The sequence below is a fragment of the Saccostrea cucullata genome, unplaced genomic scaffold (genome assembly GCF_032062105.1).
Source record: "Saccostrea cucullata isolate Sc308-1 unplaced genomic scaffold, CSIRO_AGI_Scuc_v1 ctg784, whole genome shotgun sequence".
NCBI lineage: Eukaryota > Metazoa > Mollusca > Bivalvia > Ostreida > Ostreidae > Saccostrea > Saccostrea cuccullata.
The window spans coordinates 101,354-117,869 of record NW_026935833.1 but is presented as its reverse complement, the minus strand read 5'-3'; the positions used below and the strand labels follow the sequence as shown (position 1 = coordinate 117,869).

Here is a 16,516-nt window from a genome sequence, read left to right as displayed (position 1 = left end):
CATGAATTTCTTCTTTTCTGGTCTACTAGTTATTAAGAAGAAGACTTTTTGAAAAGATTATTAAAGAATTGACCTGTATACTTCAATGTAACAGAAATGAATTCACTATTGTGATCCTCCCCTATTCCGGGGAAAAAGATTTAAATACTTTAAAATCTACAATACCTTATCAGGCGCGCAGCCAGCATAGAAATGAAGCGTACGCAGAAAACCGTCGAGGTCTGTGGGCCGCCTTTAGGCTTCAAGTGGGTCGAGGGCGAACCCCACAGAAGCTCCTGGATTTTACGAAATTTTTCAGTCATTTTGCTGCAAAAGAAATCACGCTACATCTCTTTTCTCCAGCAAATACGTAACTTTAGTTAATGCCTGCATGGACATGCCCGATCGAGCCCAAGGCAATACTTCACAAAAATGTACTTATGATAAATCTGTAAATTAAATTCAGTATGTGCAACCTCTGCGAAGAAAATGAATGGAAATCGTTGGTGGACGACAGACAACAACAAAGCAATTTTCTCTCCATTCTTCGAAATGGGACATAAATTTGGCCCATGCAGTTGTTCTTGGTAAGATTTATAGAGACACCGAAGAAAGGATGATCAGAAAACTTAACCGGGGCTTTGAGCTCATGCGAGCCAAATAATTTGTATTTCTCTATATACCAAAAAAATAAGTACTGAAATTTTTTTTTTAATTTATTTGGCCTTTTAGAGATTTTTTTGATTTTCATATATACCAAAATAATTTTAATAAATTAACTCCCTTTCGAGAATAATATTTCACTCATAAGGAGATGCCACCACTTGCCGGTGGAGAGCTGCAAATTTTATCCTACACTCGGCACCCAGGGCCATTGAGCAGGGAGGATCTCTTTCGTGCCAGCACCTACTGCAACACGGGATCTCGGTTTATACGGTCTCATCCGAAGAACCGGTCTTCGAATCCTTACAAGAACGCATTCTGCGTAATAACTCAATTTTACTGCTTGATGTATAGTGGTTAAGAATTTTTTTGGAAAGATTTTGGTAACATTTCATTTTTTTAGCCTTACCCCTCTGGGCCCAATGAGGCGAATACCGTGACCATTACATTTTGTTCCTTTTATTTAACGACAACAGAAGTGGTTGAAGCTGATTCGACGGTTCCCGAGAAGAAACTGTAACATGGAGATAACGAACAGTTTCCAAGCTCAAAAGTCCATTAAACAATTCAAAATAGGTGCAGAGCAAACACCGATCTCCAAAACATCAGAAATGGGATCAAGTGCTATGGAGGAATGAGCATTCCCTTCCGCCCTGTCACACTCGCCGTGTGCACTTTGTCATGATCGGGAAATAGCGGAATAATCCTTCTACAAATTAGTATGAAAATAATGGCCCAACAATATTAAGTAAAACTATGAAAAACACCAGTCAGCATTTGACTAAGTAAAGGAGAAAGTCCGAAAACTGTCCATTCTGTGAGAGAAAGAACTGTTCGAGGCCCGAAGGGCCGAGAATAGTTTTTTTCTCTCTTAAAACATTTTCTCTATTGTTAACTTAATAAACTGTCCCAAGTGATGGTTATGTATTTGCTATGATTATGTAACACACTTGATTGTCCAGGGAGTGGGGGGTGAAGACAATAGTTGTATTGTTTAACTTAATGGACAGTGCCAGGTAAATTTAGATTTAAATGATAGCTCACTTGATTTCTAACCAGTTCCCATGTAAAGCTTCATGAGTGAAGATGTCCTCATCGGATGGAGAAAGTAATACATATTTCTCCAAAATACGGGCCAAAGGGTGGTAATTACTCTACAGTACGTAAACACAAGCAGAAGCTTGTAGGTTTGCAGATTCTGAAGTTGACAAAAACTATCGCAAATCTTTGTAAACAATCTGGATTTAAGGGACACTATGATACGAAACATTCTTTGAGAACAACAGCGGAGACCCCTTGTATGAAGTTTGAGGAACAGTTTATAACAGAAAAAAAGGGCCACAAATCTATTACAGTTTGATCCTACAATTGAACCAACAATAAATAGCTGCAGAGAGTAAATGAAATATTTCATGGAAATATGAGGGATTCAGATGATGGCAAGTGTATGAAAAGATAAAATTTGCGATTTCTGTCCCAAAATTGATTCCACCTGCAGTGCATCTAGTGAGATTATGATTTCATCTGGAAATAAGCCTTTTTCTTTTCAAATTTAAATTGCTGTTTGATATATTTGAAACATTCATGGAATGGATCTACCACGTCCAGCATTTATTTATTTACAAATGTTGTGAAGAGGATGAGACGTTTGTTTTTTATTTTTTAATAAAGAAACTTCTGGATGTGGATGTTCTAAAATTATTATGCATCAGGATTTACACGTGTCTTTTTTGCATTGGATTTGTCATTTCCAAAGATGATATACAGTTGAACATTTCTTATACAATTGTTTGATATTTATGCATGATTTTGCATTAAATGAAAATTTTAATTGCCTATTTTAATTACTAATGAAGTTCAGAAAATATTTTGCATTTTAAGTATTGTTTTCAATATTTAAAACATGTACATTAAGTTAACTTTAATTGTGCATTAAGTTGACAAAACGCTGTCGATTAAGTTGAGAATTGAGGGTTTTGTCAACTTAATGTACGGTTACAGGTGACTTAATGTACAGGTTTTAAATATCCAAATCTATTATGCCATGTTACTTACTAAAAACACAAAGGATTACATAACAAACATGTTTTAACAGCATTTCACACAAAAATATGTTAAAAATCTTATTTCATCTTAAAGTTATTAAAAAATTTTGAATGGGTTTGATCGACACATCCTTGCACTCTCACAAATTTTACTTTTATTCTTAAAATAAGTGAAAAATTAATGAAAAATATTAAAACTTTAATCCAGAAAAAAAAATTATATGCATAGTAGAAATGTTAGAAAGCAAAACCCCTTCACAAATATCGTCATTCCGCGCTTAGTGTTGTGTACAGAGTTTAGCAAATTGATCACACTCGTGAAACGTACAGTTTTTTGTAAACAGGGCACGAGCTCTGTTATTGTTGATGTTTACGATTTACCGGGTGTGTTCAGTTGTTAAAGTCTGCTCACCACAACTGCACGGACTGACAATATACTGTGTGTATTTTTTTGCTTTCGAACATTTCTACTCTGAATTTTCTGGATTATAGTTCTAATATTTTTTATTTATACACAGGATTGCCACTTTTCCTAAGAATATAATTAAAATTTGTGAAAGTGCAAGGATGTGTCAATCAAACCTGTCAAAAAATTGGAAGTTTTAATAACTTTTCGTTGAAATAAGATTTTTAATATATTTTTTGTGTGAAAGCTATTAATATATATAAGTTGTAATATTATACGGAAAATATTAACTTCAAATCTGTGTCCATGCACCTTTAAACGAGACTGCTGATGTTTCATCAACTTGTTTGTCAATAATTTATCTTGTTTAGAAATTGTACATAGAGCATGCTCTTGCGTATCGAATCAGCTGAGATTTATAAACTCCGTATGCAGGTGATGAAGGTATATTGCAGTATAAGTAAAGGAAATTGACGATTGAAAAGTTAAAGTCATGTTCATCATAAAGCTTGGTTGTTAGATAACCATTAATTAACGTCTTTTTTCAAGTAATATTATACAATTATTGCTGGGTTTTTTTTAGGTCAATACAATGATTTAGCCATCTGAGGAGTACAATATTGTACTTCGAAGATGGCTACAATGTAAATCATTGTGTTGACTGAAAAAACAGCAATAATTGTTTTATTATATGATTCACTGATAAAATGATTCAGCTCATTACCGGTACTTGTTTGCATTTAATTAAGTCCTAGCCAAATACAGGAGAGAAGCAGAATTAAGATGTAAATAAACCTTAACAGTCGTATCAATTTGAAATAGTTTTTTGTCAATTTTAGTTGCCATGAAAAAATTATATAATGTTATTTTGAAAAGGAAAGAGTATTATCAGGGAAAAACTGATCAATTTGGAATTTCCCGATCTATTTTTAGATCAATGTAGAGAAAATAAATCCTTGTATTCACCTGGAATGCCACGTGCAGGTCAAAAATTATTTTTCTAACATAGCTATTTTAGAGAAATTTATTCAATCATATAATAAATCCAAATAGTAAATAGATCAGACTCTGTGGTATCTTTTATCTCAGGCTCACGGGGATATATCGCATCGACATAAGAATGGAAATGACCATTAAATGTTAAAAAGTTTATGACCGGTACAAAACAGACGGCAAAATTAGTACTTTAATAAGATTTCATTCACTTGTACTGATTCAGACACCAGAATACATAAAGGAATACGATTTTTAGGTAAAATTTTGAAATAAATATTTGTTTTTTTTTACGAATATTTTTATTATGACTATAATTAATAAGCACTATAAGTTTGGCAAGTTTCAATTACACTGTAAAAAGTAATATTGCTTTAATGTAGCATTTTTTCAGTTACTATTAAGTATACATGTATGTGACTGACTATCCTAAAATATTTAAAATTTTCATTCTTCTGCAATTTAATCTGTTTTGGTAGTCTACGAGAAGTGTTTACCATTTGTGTCTCTTTTTTGCATTATAGGGTATCATCAAACATCAATTGGGAAGGCATTAAATGCTCTGCGTCTGGTAATAATCGAATTATCCTTAATTGCTTACTGCATGCAGCGGTTATTGCAAATAGCGACCGCCCTCTTTACGGGGGAGATGTCAAATGCTTGTTCCGGGGAAAGTGTTCGATTGATTGACAATAGCCCTCCACTATTGGCGCTATGGGTCGTATTGATCCCTATTTGCCCTCCCACTTGGAAGTTCCGATATAAATCGAAAGCCATCGACACTGAAGTGAAACTTTTTAATATTAACATTGTTGAATTTTTTAATTCTATTACACCATTTCGTTGGAGTAAACTTATCAGTGACCATCTACAGTCTGCATTTTAGTTAAACACAAGAGGATTCAGAGGTAAGAATGTCTTATGTTTTCAACAACAAAACGAAAACATAGTAAGTTTTTTCAACAAAAAATTAATGTATCGGAGAGTTTTTGAAGACAATTTTTGGGACAAAAACATTGATTAAGTTACGTAAACAAAACAGAATGAAATTTTATTTCATTTTACGTATGTTTTGTTTCTGTAATTTGACTTTCGAAAATCAGTTAAAGGAGACCAAAATGTTATCATGATCATAGGACACTCGTGTTTTCCACCAATTTAGATGAAACCAAAAGTCATCAATCGTGCTAATGGGTTGCTAACAACCATCTTTATGACATGGAACACTTTTAAAACCATTATTTATGTGTATAGAATCTCAATTCTGATTTTGTTCTCTGCTGTGCGTTGTCTGAAAATATAATGCATCAAAGCATCTGAATCTGAATTTTCAAGAATAACTATTTCCAACAACAAAATATATCCATGCAAATCTGAAATATGATGATAAAGAAGGAAATAGAAATTTAGCAGACGGATAGCCTGAAAAATCCCTTAAATACTCTACCAAATACATTGCCATAACAAGAAATCATTAAAACAACTTCTTGAAGCATTAGTTGAAAAATAATCATAGCTTTCATATTATGAGAAAAACAAATCTAGCTTTCACCGGAGAGGAGAGATTTAAGCAAAAAAAAAAAAAAAAAAAAATGGAAGATTTCAATAATTGTTCACTAACCACTATAGGTCTCTAGATATTCATTTCCCCTTGTCGTATCTCTAATTGTGAAAAATATTGTCTTCGTTATACGGTGTCCAAGTCGTCTGGAGACCCTTGAAGCACTTTTACTTCTGTGAAATGCCACTTGTCAAACAGTCTTTGCAGAAACGATTACTGGATTTAAAGACAACGATTCACTTAAGGTGCTGTACGCCTTATCATTTGCTTGGTTTAGCTACAGTAAACTAACATTTTCTATAAGGTGAGATAATTTTTTGAATTGGGAAAAAAGACCAAAAATGTCTGTATCAAGTATCTACATAAGAAAGTTTTCTTTTTAGATGTATGCCCAATCTATGGAATAATATTTTCACACTCTACAATATTTTTAAATCATGTAACCATGAACCCTATTGAATGAAAAAAATGAAGCAGGTAGAATTTGAAAAATGATGTTATATTTAATTTGTCAGAGTTTATGAACGCATTTTTTAAAAATTTGTCAGGGTTTATGAACGCAGTCTTTTCAGAGAAAAAAAATCTACATACATATTTTCTTGAGAATTTTTATGAAATATTGAGACTTTTAGGGGGCAGATCCATATATTCAAAGAAAATGTGCTTAAAGTGTTCTTTTTTACATCAGAAAAGAAACTCGGTAATAGTTTACAAAACTTTAATAACCTTGCACTGGATGCTTCTTCCCTACCCATCATAATCCGACATCAAATAATTTTTTCGACAAACAGAAATATATTCTGTACTATGTGGTTAGTTGAATTTTAATAAAATGAAAGTATTTGAAGAAGTTTTTTCCAAAAGGTTGTTTTCAAATTAGGTATCTAACATTTAAAAATGTAGTCTAAGACAGCATTTCTTCGACCTTGACGTGATATTTTGTTAATTTAACGTCTAACCATCTTCATTTCCAAATTAGTTATGTTTGTTGAACACAAATTGACCAATTCGTCATATAAATCTCTTTGCGAGAGAGAAAAATGAAAAAGAAAATTAATGTCAACATGAAATTTGGGAGAAATATGAAGTATCAGGCTTTCTTTGAAATAATATTTGCTTACCCTCTTCCAGCTCAGGGTAAAATTATTGGGTCGGTCGGTAGGTAGGAAAAACTTTTTTCCATCAAATGTCATCATGTTTGACGGGATAAGAGAAATATATAGAATATATATATATAATTTTATCGTTTCTTACATGTACACAGTAAAAAAAAGTTTTGAGTCAGGCCATTTTAATCAGTCGGTCGGGAGAGGAAACCAAACATTTTTTTTTAAAGAATGGCCTCAGTCAGTTGGTCAAATACCTTGAGAGACGTAAATGAATAAAGATGGTATGAATATCGAATATCACTACCGCCTGTTAATCGACTTTTAAATGACATTATCCCTATTTAAAAAAAAAAAGATTCTTCACGCTGCTTGAGATAAATATTTTAATTAAAGATTTAAGAGAATCTATCTCTTTTCCCTCAGGGTTCTGAATTATGTTTAAAAAATGTTAAATTTAACACTTTTTTGTAAACTGCATAGATCCAAACATGTTATCTTTCTTGGTCATATCAAACGATTTTCAAGAAAAGCTTTTTTAAAAAAGAATTGGGAAATCTTGAATGATGTTGAAGAACCGACTTTTCTTGTATAGAAAGTTTTAACAGAAGACTCGGATCGCGAAAGCTCATAAATAGCTTAACGCAAGTTTAGCAGGATCAATGACATAAGAATCATAGGATTAATTATAGATTAATGAAAGATTCTCTTGTACGATGTTGCACTGTTGGGAACTTCGGGAATAGTTCCTCTAATTCAATTATCTGCTGACAGCTAATTTTTATCAATTAAATTGGTCGAAATCAGAGTAGTTGGTCAACCAAATGAATTGTCAATCAGATCATAAATTTATGTTTTTTACATCACATGACTATTTTTTTTCCTTTTTCACTATAAAAGCATGGAGGATTGGAAGGCTAAAATTAAGATTGATTCAAAGTTTCCATAATCTTTTAGACTAGACGTAAAATCGACACCACACTAAGACGGATGTGATAAATTAGATCAATTTTTCCACGAGCGTTGAAATGATTATGTATCGAGAGTTAAGATTTGTTCACATCCAGGCCCGACATTTATCTCATCAACTAATTATTGTATCATGTTTGGCAACGTATTAAAATTTAATATGGAGAGATTATATAACCAACATTTGACCCTCTACACAAGGGTATTAAATTTATGTAATTCCGTTTCCAATAAAATGTAGGAAGTTTCAAATTTCTCGTGTACTGTGTCGTCAAAGCGATTAAACGAGTCCTTTCCAAAGAAAGAAAAACTACCTTCTGATGCACACGTAAAGAGGACAATCCAGTATACTAATTAATCCAACACTTGTTATGTTAGGTTTATGTAATGAGGTATTCTTTGGGCATAGACAACAGTATCTCGAGCTTCTTTTTTAATACTAGAAATTCCATTCCCTGTAACACATTTAAATATACGTATATCTTAACATGCTTTTTAAGAGGATATTTGTTATAGCATGTTTGTTTTCACGCTTCAGATACTAACCATATTTAGACTAAATGCAACGTCAAATCCAATCATAGCTAGCTAAATTGAACATGAATATAAAGAGTTATGTTGAGGCTGTAAAACCGGAGGAGACTATTGGTTTCCTCATCGTCCGTCAGTCTGTCTCATTTGATTTTCTTAAACTCTTTTTAAACGGCTGCTGATATTGAGGTGATTTTTTGACGATTTTAATTTTTTTTTTCATTTTTAGGAGGGTTCTAGTCTTTCCACTTGGTTTTCTGTATTTTTTCCATAAACATTTGCAGATATTGAGCTGAATGTTGGAAAGGAATTTCATTAAAAATAAAGTTATTGGTCATGTTTCATTTTGTTTTGCTTCAAAGATTTTTTTATTGATTTTATTTAACTGATTAAACGTTTCTTATTTGATAAAATTTGAAGTATATGTAATTTTATCTGATATCTATATTGTGGACTATATTAAATATTATATGGAGAAAACTTGTCAAAAAATTGAAGAATATTTGAAAAAAAAACAATTATGCGAATTTGAGTTGCGTTTTCTTAACAGTCATGCATACCTTTGTAGAAAATTTGACGTAAAAACTGGGGGGGAAAAAGTGGTTCAAATTTCTCTCTTGATATCAGCTATCACTCTTCTGTACAAACTGAATTAGGGAACCTTTCTTTAAAGCTCTATTTAACTCAACAGTGGACCAGAGATTCAAAATTAAAATATTATCCTTGATTATGAAAACTGTTATCTTAGATTATTGTATCATTTAATACATTATTTTTTTCTCGTCTTGATTACTAACGTAACGGTAATCAAAATCCATTGTGTGCGAGTATATTTAAACAGGTCAATGACTGATCAGAAGTCTATTGGAAACATTGTCCAAGTGTATAATCATTATGAAATTAATTCATAAATACACGCGAGGCTTCTGACATCATCGACAGCTTCTTTTTCGATAAAAGAAATTGGAACTCGTAAAGAGTTTACTTACCTTGTCATGGGTCATTTGCAAAATTACTTTGTTAAAAAATTCTTGATTTTTTTTTTTTGCACGTTTCTTTTTGCTTTTTGGAGACCAGGTCTTCCAACAATCTATGTTGGTTATAACGGTTATCTAACAACAAATCTTTATGATAAACGTGGCAACTTCCTTTTCATTCGTCAATTTCCCTTACTTATGCAGCGATATAATACCCTTGTCACCTCCTTACGGAGTTTATATCTCTCGGTTGATTCGAAACAGAAGAGCATGTTCCTCATATGCTGACTGACGTTTTTCATACTAATTGTTAGTCCATTATTTATACTCTGAATTGACGAAGGATTTTTCCGTCATTTCCCGATCATGACAAGGAGCACACGGAGGGTGTGACCGGTCAGCAAGGGATGCTCACTCGTGGCACCTGATCCCACCTCTGATATTTTAGATGTCCGTGTTTGCTCTGCTCCTATTTTGTATTGTTTTATGGTCTTTGATATTGAATACTGTTCATTATCTCCATATCCTTCATGCACACTTTATAAAACGAGGTAAGTTATTGACAAACAAGTTGATGAATCAAAAATTTCAGCAGTCTCGTTTAAAGTCACAATTTCTTAAGTTTTATAGTCGATACAACGAACTTGTCAGCAAATACAAATTACATGTATCATATAAGTCAAATGCTGACCGACTTTTTCATACTGATTGTTAAGCCATTATTTACACATTTTCCATTTCATCACCAATAATTTTTTACTGTTTTATGGACTTTTGAGCTCGAATACTGCTCGTTTTCTCCACATATTTCATCCCAATAATTAACTATTTGCAAGATCTAAGACAGGCCCTTCAGGCACGTAGCAACAGGGGGGCCTGTCCCCCCCCCCCACTTTTTTCCCCAACATAACATTTACTATAGAAAATGTCCATTGAAGAGATGGTTGCCCCCCCCTCCCACTTTTTACCACAGTGTATATTATAGGAAGGAAATATAGGAAAAAATTGGTAGTGAAAGGAAGTTGGCCACTACCCTCCCCCCCCCTTCCACCAAATAGGATTTTCGAGTTTGGACAGTTTAATTTTCCCTTTTTTTTTTTGGTTGTCAAACTTTTTTTAGGTAGGTAAAAAAAAAATTTTCAGGTTGGCCCCCCCACTTTCAAAAACGATGCTACGTGCCTGCCCTTAGCATTGTTCTTGTAAGTTGGGGCCTAGCTTAAAATTTGACGAGTAATTAATAAACAAGCTATTTCAAAGAATATGTGTCCCCGATTGAAGGAAAAAAGAAAAGCATGCGCGGATCTAGATTAGGGTTTAGGAGTGAGGCTTAAAGAAGTGAGAGTGGGGCTTTATGGAGTTATATGCTGCGATATTTCATTCCAAAAGCTCCAATGCTTCTTGATATATCGCCAAGAAGTGAAAGTTTCACACACAGACACAATGCAGTAGTTTACGACATTGACCTTTTGACCTCAAAATATATACAGGGCTTTATTGGGCTATAGGAGTTGTGGTATAAAATATTACTGGAAAAAAAAGTACTATACTAACTTTAAGGTTCAGGATATAGGGCAGAAATTAAAGCACTAAAACAAACAGAATTAGTGTATTTGTGACCTTGGCCTTTGACCTCAAAATCAATAGGGTTCTTCTTTAAGCCACAGGGTGTTATGTAAAATTTCACTGCAAAAGTTTGAAGGCTTCAAGTAATCTCCAGATATCGCGCGGAAACAAAAGTGTAAGAGACTACCATACAGACCGAAATTAATACCTCCCATTTTAAGTGGATGCGGCATAAACAATTACTTGACAAAACTCAAAAAATTCTATTTCATGTGTATGTGAAGGGAAGTCTCTACGTTTCAAACAATTTTATCTACTGAAATTTGCATGCGCTCCTTACAGAAAGGCGGAGAGCAGAGCAAGATTAAATGACTGTTTACATAGTTTAACCATATCGTACTATTCTTAGAAAAAAGAGGGGGCGGGCCCCCGCGTATTACAGGCGTGTACGATTAAAATTAGAAAAAATTACATTTATGGATAGAACAATTTCATTTTTTTTCTCTTTCCCTGTTGAAACACTTTTTATTCTCCCTCCTCTCTTTCTGAAATCAACATTAAACGTGCATTATTTTGTGGTGATGTTATTATGATTTTCCAAAAACTTCCCGCAGAAAAAAAGGAATCGAAAATAAATAAAACTGATGAGGTTAAATATTTATCAGTTATCGGCATATCATGTCTATTTACATCGATCTGAAAGCGGTTACTCTCAATAAATATCATAGAAGTATTTACTATCTTCGTGACATTCACTGTTTCTATGTTAAGTACCACACAAAACCACTAGCTAAATAACACTTACAAAGAAAGACATTTATATTGATATTTATCCCCCAACACTGCAATCTTCAACCCTTTATGTCGTGAAATGTTATGTCAATAACTACAAAAATTAGTAACCGCTTCCATGTAAGCCCGTTTTCCCCTTGGGATTATTACTTCTCCAATTAGATTTCATGAAAAAGACTGGTCTGTGGTTTTTTCCGTTTTGTAAATCAATCATGAATGTGCAAAGAAATGGTTGTCCTTCGTTGTAATAATAATAAAAAAGGTGACAGTTTTTGTACGAATCAAGTGGCGCCTATTTATCTGGATGTTGCATCCATTCTGTAATCTCTAGAACGCCTAGCTAGTGTGTCTAGAACATCACAGAAAGGTCATTCAACGGCATAAAGAATCTGCAAAGACATTCATGTATATGACAAAAAATAAACAAGGCGCAATATTTTGTCCAAATATGCAAGTGACCATTCATACACTCCTTAAACTAAATCAGAAATTGTCTTTTAAACAATATACGTTCAGAGCATTGTACATGTTGTAGCTGACTTTTAAATATCAAATAAGCGACAATAACATTTATATGAAAAAATTAAAAAAGACACACCAAGTAGGCCAATGTTTTTATTGTGAACACAGAAGAGGTCATACTACATGTAATTTTACTATTATCATAAGTTTTTCTTATGTGGCAGTCCTCTCCGATACCGTCAGAAATCTTCAGAATTTCATTTGATGATAAAGTTGTAAACAAGAGTCTTTCTTATTATGCCCGAGGTAAGCATTGCTGTTCATACTGTCGTCTTTGTTTTCTTCTGTTGATGCCTGTGGCCGCAAGAATCTTCAATATATCAAGGCTGGTATGTGATTAGGGGATGGACGAGGTGTAAAATTATAGGATTCCCTCTCGTTTTACAGACTTCATCGTTTGATGTTGGCTCTATTATGGTTTACAGTTACTTATTATCTGGCAAATAATAAGGGATAGCATACAGCTCTGGACACATTATAGAACCTGTTCCGGAAAGCGTTTGTTTCACTTCAAGTTTCTCAATGGTCATTAGTTATAAAAATAATAAGCGGTCGGGTATTATCAAAAGTTAAGCATATTTCCCCTCATGATTTATGGATGCTTCAAACTATGTGTATTTTCTTTAAAACTACATTTTATCACTCATTTGTTGAAAAAAATATTGTGTAATACTCAGAATTCGTAGTTGAATTGGTGATTTCTTTTGATTAAACGGAATCCTCATCTCATGTACTTACAAGTAGCGATTCTGTCGATATATTATTAATCAAGGCAACATTTAATTACAAGATATGTAGGTGTGATTATTTATTCGTGCCTTATCATAATATCGATATACAACCCGAGATGAAAGAAATCGCAAAATTACACGAAAGAGCGCCAATATTTATAATCTCAACGGTGGGGATTTTTAATCAGTCTTGGTAATTTTGAACAAGGTCTTTTGGGTCTGTGTCTTCGTTTCCGATGCAATTAAGCAAATGACATGACATTTTGTGTGTAACCTCAGTAAAAGCTACACAACATTTGAGTACAGTAATTAACGGCGGTGTACATTTTTCACATCCGTACCCTATATCAATATTTGGAAAACACTATCGATAGCTTGTAGAAATCGTCATCAATGTTATAAACAAATATTTATTAACAAATATTCTCTGATGCCTATCCTTGTCCAATTATGGGTTTATATAAAGAAAAGAACTTGTACTAGAGGCCTGTGTCATGACTACCATATTTGCTCCATGATAAAACTGCTACTATGAATAATAACATTCAAAGCATAAACCTAAGTCGATTTGCTAAGAACATTTCGAGCATTTTCCAGCCTGTGAAATCTACATCACATACATAATTATCAATAAAGGTTTTATTTTTTGGTAATAAAAATTAATACATGTTCCCTTCTATTTTCATAAGCTGCATTTGAAATTTTAATCTTCTTCGCGAGACACAATAACCATGTTTACGTTCATAATAAAAACATCAATCCTGTTACCTTATTAAAAAACACATGATTTAAATCTCTTTAATTTTATAGTTTAATGTCTTTCATAGAAAGTCAAATTACTCCGAAAAGTCAAATTTCGTCCAAAATGTCCCTCTACACTTGTTTGCCACACATGACGGTCTACTAAGGATAATGGTCTCCTACACCAATAACATGCTTGAAATGAAATTTCTGTATTTCATGACGGTAAAAGAATTGCAAAGAAAGGCAGCATTATGAATACTTTCTTCGAAATTTCATCTAAAATGCAAATCAGATTCCTCCATTCATTTTATTCTTTTTAAAATGAATTTTTAGCAAACATGATTATTTTTTTAGTGTTTGTGTTTGCAGTTATTTATTGATAGAAGATTTTCTTGAATGTTGCTGGGCATTCGAAAAGTGCCTTTAAGGAATTTATGAAACGGCTGCATTTCATTTCCGATTTTTGGTATTTTTTTTAGTGTTTTTGTGTTTGCCATCATTTTTTTATTTATTGAATTTTTCAAAGTGCGATATTAATAGATTTAATAACTTATTTGAAAACATTAAAGGATTAAATCATAATTTTCAATTTTGTAATCTATCCGTGACTTGGATGTTGTGCTGTCACTGACATTTAATTTAGTGCAATTTTATAACACTTTTACCAAGAAAATATATGACAGTTTTTTTTTATTATATTTTATTAATATTTTGGTATAGAGAGATAGAACTACATTAAATGAAAAGAAAATTATGTCTCATTATGAAATAAATAGGAACCCTGAAACATTTTTATGTAAAGGTAGGTCATCATATCATTGTGAATTTTAGGATGGTCATATACTAATGGACCAAGAACCGAATAAAACATCAGTCTGAGGTATTTGCGAATGCGATGAATGTAAATGAATGTTAAGCCACTGTTTCATCTTGTTCTAGTAAAAATTCGCCATGCAAGTTTTTAAATAAATGTTTTAAGTGGTTGTTTCGTAGATAGTTTAGGGTTACAGACGCAAAAGACAAGAACCGACAATGAATTCCTAATAATCTAAACTGTAAACGTGATCTCTCTGGCCATGGTTTCCTGTTTGTTAACGTAACACAGACGCGACGAAATGCAATGACCGCTTGCCAGGCAATGCCTGTTAATTGTATTCTCTTCGTTCATTACTATTTACCACTTCATTGAAACTAGAATTGACAATGTCAAACTCTTTGGTCAGGTGTTCTTTTTTTCAGCTTGGAGTGATAAATCGATCACAGTGTGCTTATGCAGAATATCGCCGTTGTTTTAAAAAGGCTAAGTAATTAAGACTACAAGGTCTAAGCTTTAGACAATTATTTTTAGTAATTTTTTTTCTCTAATTCCTGCTTTTGATATTAAAGTGTCTTGATTAATGTCATATCAAATTTTATTATTAGTTGTTAAAAAAGGTATTTCTCATTGCAGATCACTGAAAACATCAAACGGATCAGTGGACATGTGGCCTGCGAACTATGCTAATATAGTGTTTGGATGTATTTGTTTAATTCAAGTATTTGTATTTGCCGTTTCACAACACCTCGATCTAAATAATGAGGACCTCACGAAACATTTGGACAATATTAAATTTTTAAACAAACAAACGGAAAAAGGCTCTCCAAAACATACAGATAATTCCTTTGACTTTGAAAATAGTGATTTAGGCGAGCTAACCGACGAAGACAAACGTGCGCTGGACAGATATTCATTTTTCGGGGGACTTGGAAAACGCGGACTCGATAGATACAACTTCTTTGGTGGAATTGGAAAACGTGCTTTGGATAAATATGGTTTTTTCGGTGGTATTGGAAAAAGAGCCCTTGACCGGTATGGATTTGCTGGATCATTGGGAAAACGAGGTCTGGATAGATACTCATTTATGGGTGGAATCGGCAAACGTGGTTTAGACCGGTACGGCTTTGCCGGGAGTTTAGGAAAAAGGGCTTTAGATCGATATGGATTTATTGGTAGTCTTGGAAAAAGAAAGCTTGACCGATTTGGATTTATGGGAGGCTTGGGTAAACGTCGTCTGGATTCCCATCGATTTTTTGGAGGACTCGGAAAAAGAGCGGCGGATCAGTACGAAAACCAAGGCGCGGCATCCTCGGCGGAAACCGCTAAATTGTACACAGGTGAAAAACCCATGCAAAAACGATTATATCCTTACTGGTACTACCGGCAAAGTGGAAGACCAATATTCACCCAAACTAGAGGAATAGATAGGTTCTCCTTTGCTGCAAGGCTTGGAAGGAGATAATCGGAGGAAAAAATGAAAGGAGACGATTTTAAAATGGTCCAGAAATTAATTGAAACATATCTACCTAACTTGTTAGTAAAATATTTCCTCAGCCTTAAAATTATTCTTCATGCTGGAAAAATAAAGTTTCTTTGGTGCTTTGGGTATGCTGACATATTGTGGGAATTCTTTTATAGAAAGAGAACAATATGTACTCTCTATTTTGTTTATTTGGTTTTTCAGTTTGAAATACCAAATATTTGATATTTGAGTTTAACTTTGTAAATCATTCTTTGTGATCAAAGCGCGAGCACTAATGCAATTTCATTATCAATTAAATTGGACATGGTTACATACTTGTTCCTGATGGCATAGCATCAAATAATTTTTGGCTAAATTCTTTGCCAAAAACCAGTATTCAAATTGCCGTTTTCAAATACAAATTGTATTATAATTACTCAGTCTTTGAATATATTTTAAACAGGCAACTATTTGATTAAATAAGGTTGAAACCTTTTGTATTCCTTGTCTATTTTTGGGGGGTTATAATTTCCACAAGTAGATACACCATGTGAATAAAGGTCGACCACATTATCTGTAATTATTACATACATGCGCTTTTCCAATACCATTTGCTTCATAAATACTCAGTACTCAATCTATGACCAAATTTTAT

General features: G+C 33.2%; 1 protein-coding gene across 1 annotated transcript; it reads left to right on the top strand.

Annotated features, from left to right (window-relative positions):
- The first annotated feature begins 4,861 nt into the window (after window positions 1–4,861).
- Window positions 4,862–16,066, top strand: LOC134243859 (buccalin-like). The gene is made up of 2 exons (XM_062726086.1): window positions 4,862–4,994; window positions 15,033–16,066. Exon 2 carries the CDS (start codon window positions 15,064–15,066, stop codon window positions 15,859–15,861), a length of 798 nt encoding a protein of 265 aa, XP_062582070.1. The 5' UTR covers window positions 4,862–4,994; window positions 15,033–15,063; the 3' UTR covers window positions 15,862–16,066.
- The last annotated feature ends 450 nt before the right edge of the window (window positions 16,067–16,516 follow it).